The sequence below is a fragment of the Cyclopterus lumpus genome, chromosome 25 (assembly GCF_009769545.1).
Source record: "Cyclopterus lumpus isolate fCycLum1 chromosome 25, fCycLum1.pri, whole genome shotgun sequence".
In the NCBI taxonomy this organism is placed as follows: Eukaryota; Metazoa; Chordata; class Actinopteri; order Perciformes; family Cyclopteridae; genus Cyclopterus; species Cyclopterus lumpus.
In genome coordinates, this window is record NC_046990.1 from 8771298 (window position 1) to 8783090 (window position 11793).

General features: G+C 45.7%; 1 protein-coding gene across 1 annotated transcript in view; it reads left to right on the forward strand.

The window, feature by feature from the left end:
- The window catches only part of LOC117727952 (neuroendocrine convertase 1-like), a 142524-nt gene that overhangs the window by 111422 nt on the left and 19309 nt on the right, over positions 1 to 11793 (forward strand). The window contains exons 15-16 of the mRNA XM_034528504.1: positions 9498 to 9608; positions 9879 to 9972. Of these exons, the coding sequence (XP_034384395.1) occupies positions 9498 to 9608; positions 9879 to 9972 (205 nt within the window). The remainder of the gene's footprint in view (positions 1 to 9497; positions 9609 to 9878; positions 9973 to 11793) is intronic.

Below are 11793 nucleotides of genomic sequence, written 5' to 3' on the forward strand. Positions count from 1 at the left end.
AGGTTGGTTAAAAGCGCCCACACAGCCCGGGTAATTGATTGCTTTGTAAGTGAACGTGTCTTTAACCTTTGGGAGGTCAGGCCCAGTCGGACACCATCAGTCCTGCCTCGGGTTGAACCGCTTCCAGCCGTTTGTCTTCCGCTGCTCCCTCGTCTCAGGGCCGATTTGTCAAGCATGAGATGTTTTGGGTGTTTAGATTACAGGCGAGATGGGAAAACAAAGGCAAAATGCCACCCCAAACAAAAGGCCTGAGCCTGGATCTCCCACTGATCAGCAGGCTGGGCAGGGGGCCAGCTACCTGGGGCGCTAAAACTGAAGGGGGGGGGGGGGGGCTTTGCTGAAACGGAGCCACAATGAAGCCCCCAAAACACAGCCACCGTGGCGGAGCTTGAACCGGAGCCAGAATGGAGGCTGAACGGGAGCCAACGTGAGAATTGAACGACAGCCAGAACGGTGACATGAGATTGAGCCGGAATAGCGCCTTGAGACGCAGCCAAAATGGCAGCCAGAGACTCGGGGGGGAGAGAGAGAGATAGGAGGGAGCTCGGGGCGGCTAACTGTTTTCTCCACAGCAATACTCGTCATCACCGGAGATTTTAAAGTGTCCCCGTACCACCCTCCCAGGTACTTAGGCCTGCCTGTCTGTCTGTCAGGCTGTTAGAGAGTGACTAAAGATGATTTATCTCTGAGATTATCAGGGCCAGTAGCTACGCTGTCGCTCTTACGTTGCCCCGGAGAGACCCAAACAGACAACACCTTCTCGGACCGACACTCCGACACCTCTCTCTTTTCTTATGAGGAAGGAGCCATATATAGCCGGCCTGCACTCAACAGATTTACAGGAGAAAGTCAAACTCACATCTTGTTAGGCACACATGTGGATTATGGCTGTTTTTATTTATTTTCAGACGTGATATTTTGTCACGGTGAGGTAAAAGCAGCTTGTTCTCCCGCGTTTGGTTCAGTGCGTTTCCTTGTAATGTATGATCACGTGCGTGCACATGCAAGAGTATGTGTGTGTTTGTGTCAAAGCACAACAAGGTGCTGTGTGTGTGTGTGTGTGTGTGTGTGTGTGTGCGCCTGCCAGTTCCATCTGCTGTTCTATTACCATAGACGTGATGTACCTGCCACTTCCCTCCTCAGCTGAGGCGTGTGCGTGTGTGTGTGTGTGTGTGTGTGTGTGTTGGTTGTATTCTCCAATCCTGTTGTTAGATCTGACAGCCACTAACACAAGCGTGTTGTGAAAAAAAAAGGGGGAAAGAATGCTCTGAAGATCCCTTCCCGAGTCTGACAAACTGTCTGGGATTGTGGAAAAAGCTACACTCCTCTCTTACACTCCTCGTCTCACTCCTCCGCCAGGATATAGGCAGTCAAGAAGTGTGTCTCGACACTATTCTCTTTAGAGGAGTGTCTTCTCAGAACAATGCGATTGTTCCCTAATGTGTTTGGTTCGAGCTCATTTGTGTGCGCATGCTTCATTAGCAACGGCGTAACAGTACACAAAAGTCAGGGTTCAGTTCATACTTCGGTTTAGGAGTCACGGTTCGTTACTAGCTATGTGGAGCGGTAACACAACCCCAATGCAAGTAGTGTGTGTGTCAAAGACCAACACAATCTTCCTGCTGGGGACTGAAGTATCGTTTTGCCCCCTGGCCACTTTTAATAAACTATTTTTAATGTGAAAATAAGGGACGCTTCAAAGCCTTCTGTATTACACTGTACGAACACTGCATATGACGTTCCCAACATGCAAGAGGTCACAGTGGGCTGTACGACCGAAAAGCACCTCTTGCATTCCATGAAACTGAAATGAATCCATGTGATTGGCACATCTGGGTGATGTCGTTGTGGCCGTGTGCACCGGACCAGGACCCCCCCCGTACCTTGGCGGTTCGGTACGACGACACAAACCATCACGGCCCTATCCTAGCCGGAGGCATTCGGGTGATCCTCACCCGTCACAGAATGTCTCACAATGTGTTCAAGGGTGCAGGGTAGCGTAATGTTTTGAAGGTTTTCAGTTAGTGTACTGAACGTGCAGTGCTGATACCAAAACAACACTCTTTAAAAAAAAAAAGAAAACCTTTATTTTTTAGTTTCCTAAAATATGTCAGCTATAGCGGATGAATTACATTTAGATCCTGGTTCCTCTTGTCAAAACCTGGCAGCAACCTCGGGGTCTGAAAAATGCTGAAAGCGCCTTAAACTTGTATTCTTTCTATTGGCCATCAGGGGGCGACTCTGGTTGTAAAAATAAGTCTGATTGTATAGAAGTCTATGAGAAAATGACTGTACTTCTCACTGATTTATTCCCTCAGTAAACATTGTAAACATGAGTTTATGGTCTCAATCGCTGGTTCCAAGTATTCTGAATTACAGCATGATGTTAATTTAGTAAATGATGGTCCAATGTAGAGTAAAATAGAGGGTGTGGCTTGTGATTGACGGGTCTGGTCTGTGTTTTCTTCTTACAACTTTAACCCTTTCACAGTGTTTTCAGTTCATAGAAGTTAATTGTAGCCTTCCTGGTCGTCTTCAGCGTTTGGTTTAACATGACTCCATCTTGTGTCACTTCTGGTTGCCAAATGCCAAACTTGAGGCTTCACATCGGCAAACCAACGGGTGACTTCACTGTGACTTCGTCCCCTTCTTATATACAGTCTATAGTCAAAACACAGGTAACGTTCCCAAAATGTTATTTTGGGATACAACACACACATATCCGCTATTAACAAAGCTACAGCCTACTCATAAACAATGACGAGCAAAACAAAACTTCAATAGTCGGTGTCCTCGTAGGATGCATTCGATCTCAAATGAAGTGAGAAATAGTTTTCAGGAAAAGGATTTGATCGGAATTGTATATCTCTCCTTGTGGTTTTCTCACGTTTATCACTGTAAATAAATCGGTGTAATCTTGTTTGGGAAAATATGTTGTGAACAGTCTCGTTTCTTCCCATTTGGTCCGTCTGCGAAATTGACTGAAGATCAATAACCTTGTTACTCTGTCGGCTTTATAAATCTTGATGAATAGCAACGTTCAGAGAGTGTGCATGCATTGTCACGTCTTTTTGTGTTTGTGTGTTTGTGTGTGTGTGTGTGTGAGGGCGCAAAGATATCAGGAATTTGTATATTTGATTGTGAAAATTTAAACACTCAGAATGCATTCTTTCAAGCCATTTCATCTTCATGCGGAGCTATAGATCGTCCCAGGTCTCTCTCTCTCTCTCTCTCCCTGGTGGGGTTGTAAAACTGGCCTTATGTCTCTGCCCCAGCCAGATCGATTAATTAATTATCCAGACCTCTTATTTTCATTACAGAGCCAATTGACTATATACATGTGTTTTCAGAGGAGCGAGAGAAAGTGTGTGTGTATCTGTGTGAGATTACAGATGCAGCTCGTCCACAGACTTCACAATCCCACTACCACTTAATATTAGAGAAGCTTTGCAGAAGCTTTGATCTGTGTGGGTAATTGTTGGCTTGTTGAGAAGAAGCGGGGGCTCTTTAGGGGTCTGTGTGTGTGTGTGTGTTAGTTAGACATAAGTTCATTAAGACAAACGAATGGCGTGGCGTCTCAGTTCTGAGCTCTTGTCCTTATTCCTCATTAACTTCCTCTTTTGGAACTTTTTCTTTTGAGTTGAATATGGATCGGCCAAAAGTATTTCTTTCCTTTGCAAGCCTGAAGTATTGTTGTACTTACGCACAGTTGCGAAATGTTGATGTTATTTGTGTGTGTGCGTGTGCGCAGGCAGTCGCGTGTGTGTGGATATGCATTTGATTGATGGGTCAGCAGATAAACTGGGCTAAATGAGCCGAGTGTGTGTGTGTGTGTTTGTGTGTGTTTGTGCGTGACATACAGCAACTCGCCCCGAGGGACAGGGGAAGCGGAGCGCTGCACCTCCTGCAGGGGGTGCCGTGTCTCCCGGCAGGGGGGTGCAGCAGGCAAACAGAGGGGTGCCTGCTGCACCCCTCCACCCAAACCTCTACACACACACACACACACACACACACACACACACAAACACTCCTCCCTACTGTGCTACAAGACGGGTGGGGGGTTGTAGAGACGCAGTGCTCTTCTCAACCTCCACTAATGCATAATTCATGTACAAGTAGCAATTTTCATATTTTACTAGAGGGGTAGAAATTTCAAAATAAAGTTCCACAACTGCCTGCGCACTCATCCTCCGAAATTATATTTCCTTTATTCTCGCTCAAAGTTAAAATGATGTCACCAGCAAGGCCCTCTCCTCTGTAACTTAGCCGATAGATAGTTTTTGACTTTTCCACACATTTTGAAATTTGCTTTTAAATATGTTTTTGAACTGATGAAAGGAAGTCTATGACTGAACCTTTTGCATTACTTCTGTGTGGGATCTTAAGTAGCTGTAAAACAAGTACAATGGATTTATAATTATATTTCTTCACTATATTCCTCGCTATACTCCTCCCAAATCTCAAAAAAATATTTGGAATCGAGTTCTTGGGATTTTATAACACTAAACACGTCACTATTTATGCATGTTCGCTATCCATTACATGGATTTGATCTAGATTTTTCTTTGCGGCTTCCATGACAAAATCATGTAGCGGATGTTTTACCCTTCAATAAATACCCAAAGACAGACTTTTGTGTTTGATCGTTACATTTATGTTTGCTCCATCACATTTAGTGATATGGCATCAAAAAAGTTGTGCGTCTGAAGAAGCTAACAAAGGCTCCTGGTTCAATATTTGCTTTGTCCGGAGGGTAAGAAAAGCTTTTGGGACCCAGGAGGGAATCTAATGCCAATTTTGTAGTGCAGCTACATGGTTCCCACCAGCCCCCCCCCCCCTCCCACACACACACACACATACAAACACACACCCCTTTCTCTCATTCCCCACAAGGGCAGAGACATCTAAAAGGACTGTACCTTGGTGTGCGTCCAACAAAAGCTCTCTGCTGAATTTCATCCTCTTTGGAATTTGTGTTTTGAATAACACTCGAGCTACAAATCAAAATATGTTGGACACTAAGAGTGAGGTCACGGGGTATAGATCATTGTGGCTTCCAGAGAAGTCTCCTTGTGTAAGAGAAGGGGACGGGTGGCTGCTACTTTGACTGATGGCTGTGGAGACTGAGAGGGCCGTTCGGTGCCCATTCTCCTGAGACTAAGTCCCTGCCTGTGCCAAACCCCTCATTTGCCTCCGCACAATATATTTCATTAAACTTTTAACTCTTTGCAAGGTAATTCCCTTGACAATTTGAGGCTGGGCCGTTGCAGGCTGCCCAGTGTTTCTCTCTATATGTAATTTCAAGTCGGGCAGATATTTGCCTCATACAGCCTAAAAATGCAATCCCAAATCTATTTTCTCTTCTTTTCTAAACATACACACACACACACACACACACACACGCATTCAGAACAGTTAAATGAATTAAATTGTATGACATCCCAACCAACAAAGCTGAGCAGCGCGGCACGGCATTTCATGGTTACAGCCGCGTTGGTCCCAGTGGCGCAGATATAATTAAGACCTCTTCTTAATTACTTAATAAGCCTAATTAGTAACATTTCTGAGCGGCAGATTTAGCGATGGAAATCAGAAGAATGTTAAGTCCATTTGTTATTTCATTTAAATCCGGATATTAATGAAATTAGTGCATCATGATATGACGGAAACAAACCACGCTGGGATTGACAAAAGGGCTAATGCAGTTGTCTGCTCCTGATCAACACTCAATTAAGTGGTACAACAAAAATCTCAGAAAGCACAGGTTAATATAATTTTTGTTCGCCGCCATAGTCTCGCGTCACCTTCATCAAGGGTTCATTGTATCCACTCTTCGCTCATTTTTCATTAGCCCTTGGCCAGATGTGACGGAGAGGTGCGTGAAACTGACCGGGGGTCTGCCGTGTTGTCGTCAGGATAACCAAAGGCGAGCCCACCAATCATGCGCCTGGAGTTGCTACCGCATTCCTGGCCACTTAATTAGAAGTTGTTGGTACCACAGAAGGTGTCACCAACCTTTTCAGGCGCTGAACAGATGGTGTCCCCTCTTTTTGAGGTCCTGCCAATGCCCACTCTGTGGCTCCTGGGAAAATGACCTAACTCACAGGCAGCTGCTTAGTGCGGCTTGAGTGATTCTTTACAGCTACTTCTATTGGGTGGGTGTGGGGGGGCGGGGGGGGGGGGGGGGGGGGGGGACTTAGCAGGACGTACCACTGAAAACAAGGGGTGAGACTGCGGTAGCTAGGTCCCTGGATAGCTGCAAAAATCTGTTTTGGTTGCCGCATACCAGTTGTCCAAAGTGTGTTTTTAATGCCAGTGTGCAGCAGGCGAGGACCCCGACCCTGGAGATCCTGATGTCTCTGTGCGAGATGCTCTGTGTGCACCTTCCTCTGCTGCTGGCAGATGGTGTGAATATCAACAGAGAAAGGACCCGGGAAGGCCCGCAGAACAAAAAGTGAAAAGGGTTCCTCGACAGTTACAAAGAGGCCCCATGGAGCGGTGGGAAGGGGGGGCAGCAGGGCAGGGGAGTGGCCTTCGTCCTAATGGATAAAAAGGAGGAGGGAGTAAGAGTTTTGCAAGAGCATTTTTGCCATTGAGAAGTAAGAGTTGATGGAGAAAATGCGAGGGCCGCAGATGCAATATTTGTGGAGGCGAGGGGTCGGGGGTTTTAACGCGGCTTCGGGCTGCGCGGACAGAAGATCAGCTGTCACTCTGTGGGACGTGGAGAGAGAGAACAAGTTGACATTGCTTCTCACTAATTGCTTGATATGAATCGCATACATCGTCCTAAGCATTGTTTGCAGTATTTTCCCCCCAACATCTCAATCGCATTCACGAAGGAATCGTTTACGAGTCCCGTGATTTATCTCCAGCGCGACGTCGCATACCGGAACATCTGTAAATCCCTTTCATCTGACGATGCGATGTGCTGGAAAGGCCGGGGGAGTCTTCTTGGAGAGCGGCTCGGCTCAGCAGTGGCGTTTCACCGACATGTCAGGGGACATAAAATCTGTCATTTTCATCATGTTCTAGCGTGGGGTAAACCTGTTTCCTGCAGCTTTCGCCATCAGATATATGTCTGTGGGTTTATGGCCGTGGAGCCGGGGCAAGCCCGATCGATCTGCGGGAGCTGTAGGATTTAATAGGTGCACAGCTCTCGCTAAGGGGTACGGGTGGGGGTGGGGAGGGTATATTTAATCACTAAAAGCGAGCAGGGTGGCGAGCCCCGGTCACCAACAGTTTTCTGTTTTATTAAACGCCAGATTATCAGCGTTCCCCACACTGTGAAATAGCTGAGCTAATGTTTTTATTGTACATTTTAGGAAGCCAAATCAAGACATTGAAGCAAAGTACAGACTCTTGGCGGCACTGATGTGCGTCCACCTGTGTCGTGTTAGTGAAAAGACAATAACTCCAGAACAATACATGAAAGATACTTGATCTTAAACATTATTTACAATGATGGGGAAGAATTCTTGGAAATACCAGGACTCCTTAGCGCTTTAAGAAACAAATAACAATGATACCGCGTAGACCTGGTAATATTTTATATATATATATATATATTATGCATTAATCTTATTAAGAGGTATTGTCTGTGTAGCCAAAGCGTGAGCTTAAGCTTAGCTTGCCGTAGAGCTCCATTGTTGTCCAAAAACTATTCAAAATACATCAGTGAGCCACTCTTGTAATGGTTGACATGCTCCTTCGTTACCGTGAACACACACACACACACACACACACACACACACACACACACACTGTAGTTTATTTAGAGTCAATCCCGCATACATCCTCTTGGTGCCTGGTGAAAAGAGTCAGTTTTCCAAGAAATACACAATGTCCTCCTCTTTGAGTGATGCCGGCTAAAAACTACAATGCCCAGCTGTTTTAGGAATTTAGAATAAGAGCTTTCTTTCTTTCTTGTGAAAAAAGTATGTATTTCATATCTCATATATACGTTCATTATACTTTTATTCATACTTGCGAGTAGTTATAAACCGCTGTACTCGCTTTGGCGTCTGATAAGCCGTACATACGTATTAGGGAGCATTCAGGATCACAGTTCCTCGTAATCGGTTCATTTTTGATGACTTCTGGTAAACGTCGATCACTTAATAAGAACACGTCTATCTCCAATCATCGAGTTTGGAACTTGGCGAGCCAAATGCTAATATGTTTAGGCCTAATATTATGTCAGTCGTGTTCTGCATTAAGAACTTGTCGGCCGTGTTTTTGCTCCACCTCGTCACAGCTTTCACAAACCAACCCCTCCCCCCCCCCCCCCCTCCCCAAATAACCTTGAACTTCATCAGCGCACCTCAGCCCCTCACACCCGTCTGCCTAATGCTATTATCCCGGGCCCTACATGCTAAAAGTCATTGGTGGTGATAGTGGCTGATTAGATTGTGTCCATTGATCGCTCGGCGTGCTGTTAGGACGAGGCCGCTGCAGCTCCTCCCTCTCCTCCTCAGACACACTGACAGTCTGAGCCAGAGGAGATGGAGCCCCATGCAGGGCAGCAGATTGAGTTATTGATCAGTTCTCTCCTCTCTCCTGTCTCCGTCTCTCCCTCTGCTGCTCCGAGAGACCCCGTCATCAGGATAATGAATTTCACTTATTGCAGATTAACGGCATAAGGTCTTTATGGTAATAATGGCAGAAATTAGCTCTTTGTCACCCCCTCTGGATTTCCACAAGGAGGGATTCGGGAGAATGAAGGTTGTTACGGCCCTGTGACTCAGTCTGAGGGCTGTTTAACAAGAGGAAACAGAAAGAGAGACTGTGCATGAAAATGAAAGATTTGAGGGGGAATTAAGGTGAGACTTATAGCCCACTGCGATTTCAGCTTCGCGGAATTGGCGGAGAAGAGTTCTGATGCAAGAAGTGCACGTCTGATGGAGGAGAGTGAAGGAGGATGTTGAGAGGGAAAGGAACACTGAATAGCAGGCCGCTCTGTGAAAAGGACAGGGCAAAGAGGAGAGATGAGAGCGGATGATTCAATGGAGACGTAAAGAGATGTCGAAGCAGGAGTGCTAAAGTGGAGGAGAGAGAGAGGCAGATAGGCAGTGGTCACACAGCCACCAGGCAGCGACGTCGCTTTAAGGGTCGGCCATTGTGTCTCCGGCACCCAGATTGGGGTGCTAAAGAATGAATAATGAGGCTTGATTACAGTCCGTGAGCTGGCACATTGTTCAGAATCAATCCTCCAGGCAATTACCGGCGGTACAAACACCAGCCCTCAGCCTCAGCCGGGCCGGAGCGGGAAGCCATTGTGTCAGAGGACAACATCATCTTCGTCAATGACTTGTTGCCTCCTCGTGTCGGAGCCATTAGCACTTACTCTTCTCCTGCAGCACATTCAGCCGCCCACGTGAAAAGCCTCCAGCTCACGTGCGCGCGCGCGTGTGTGTGAGGGACATAAGGATGCTTTTCTTTATCGCACACATAAACACACGCGGGTATCTAACCGAGTGCGCGTTCCCTTCTTGTTGCAGGTATGGTTTCGGTGTGTTGGATGCAGGGCTGATGGCGCAGCAGGCCGCACACTTCAACGCCGTGACTCCCCAGAGGAAGTGCATGCAAGAAGGCACGCTCCATCCTACCAGGTTCGACGACTGCCATCAACTTCATACTGTATGTTTATTCAAAACCCACAGCCGCTGATGTTCTATTTTTATCACATTACTTTACCTGCTTCAACGGAACAGCTTCCCCACAGGAATCAACAATCTTTCATCTTATCTTCGTCCACACTGTCAATGCTTTTATGCGTGTCTGTATATTTGTACGATGGATATCTTAAGAGTGTCTATTAAACATGCGAGAATAAGGTCCGGCGGCTGACTGACTTGTGTAATGATTTTCTCATCGGTTAGGATCCTTTCCCCAGGAGGCGTGGTCAGTGTAAACATTCAATCAGACGCCTGCCTCGGGAGCACTGATGAGATCAACGCTCTGGAGCACGTTCAGGTCAGGCAGCGGTTTTAAAAACACCCTCAGATGGCATGAAATTGCAATACATTGTTCGGAAATCTGTTTTATTCTTTTTATAGATAGACTAGAAAAATAAGTTTGACTTGAAGCCAATCTTAAGAACACCCAAACCCACCAGCCAGCACCTCTAAAAACCTCAGTGATTTACATGTTTGTTTTAGACAGAGAAGTATGGTCGGGTTTTAGCTATAAGCAAACCTAGTTGGCTGTAGATTAATATGTAAAAGTACCGATATGAGAGTGGCATAGATATTTCATGTTACTCTGGCCAAGAAAGTTCCTAAGAATAGTTAAAAAAAATGACAAACTATTCCTTTAAAATATATAGAAAGATGAAAAGGTCCGTTTTTCTTCTGCTTCTTTTGTGACTCTGCTTTAAATTGTCTTTTACTGCCTCTCCATGTTCCTGTTGACCTTGACGTTATACAAATAACAGACAAAGTGTATTAAAATCTGCCCGCAACCCAGGGAAACGTTTCATTGAAATTGTTTTCGGGGGGGGTTTCTGTGTCATGTGTTCTGTCTGAGAATAGAAGAGATAAAAAAAAATGTAAAAAGGGATCATACTGTGATGCTTAATGTGTTGCCTGTGTCATTTGCAGAAAATGGCAAAACTGTCTTTTCTTGAGCACAGGCACATACATGCAAATGTGTTTATGTTTGACTGTCAGTAGGCATTCGTGTCTGTGCACGTGCACATCTGAGTTTGTGCGAGTTGTCCGTGTTTGTGAGTTTGTTGTGTGTACTTGTGAAATAGCGAGGAGACAGGGGGGAGGGGGGGGGGGTGGAGAGAGAGAGAGAGAGAGAGAATTGAAAAGGCTTCATCTTTGCGGCTCTGCTCCCTGGCAGAAAGCGTGGGTCAGGCCATCGCTGCGAGGTGTGATTGATGGACGTGTTGCCGTGGTAACACGCTGTAAACAGGAGCGGGCTGTCAGTCTTTTTGCAGCTTGGCGTCTCTCTCTGCGATGTGCCATTGTCACACCAGATGTGCTGCTTGTGATGAACAGGGACAGAGAAGAGTGTTTACTGGGTGGGAATCCTGGAGGTGGGGGTTTCGGGGGTTGCGTGTGCTTATTTAAATCATTTCACTAATATACCCCTCACCCATTTGTGTCACTGTCTTCTCTTTCTGCTCCCTACTTGTCTTCATTTTCGGAGTGGCTATGGACAGATCATTGGTGTGTCCATCTGGCTTGCTGGCACAGTAGCGCTGAAAATACTGAACTGATTTGGATTCAAACTTGACCGATTTTCTCCGAATGGACATCCATGTGTCATATGCATTACCTCAGATATCAACAGAAATCCAGTGCTTTTTAATGAGTACTGGTTGGACCGAAGAGGCGCTGCTTCACCTTTTTTTTTTTTTAAAGGAATTCTTCAACAATTTATTCCCTTTCTCGCAGAGTGTGAGATGAAAACATTGATACCACTCTTAGCTTAACACACAGACTGGAAACAGGTCTAATCTGCCAACCGATCCCTCTCAATGTCACTAATTGTTTAAAAAAAAAAAAAAAAGTGTAAAATAAACAATTTGTGGTTTTACGGGGGTGAATGTACTGGACTATTTCTTGCCAGTAACTTCTCGGAGTCTTGTCGTTACCGTAAGGTTGCCAGACTCAAAGTCGCTGCACGCACAATTGTGCAAAATTGACGTTTTTAAAGCATCTTTTTAATACAGATTAAACAACACAACAGAGCCAGGCTAGTTGTTTCTCCCAGTCTCCAGTCTTTATGTTCAGCTAACTCTAATTGTAATATTTAACAGAGCCAAAAGACATGAGAGCGGTATCG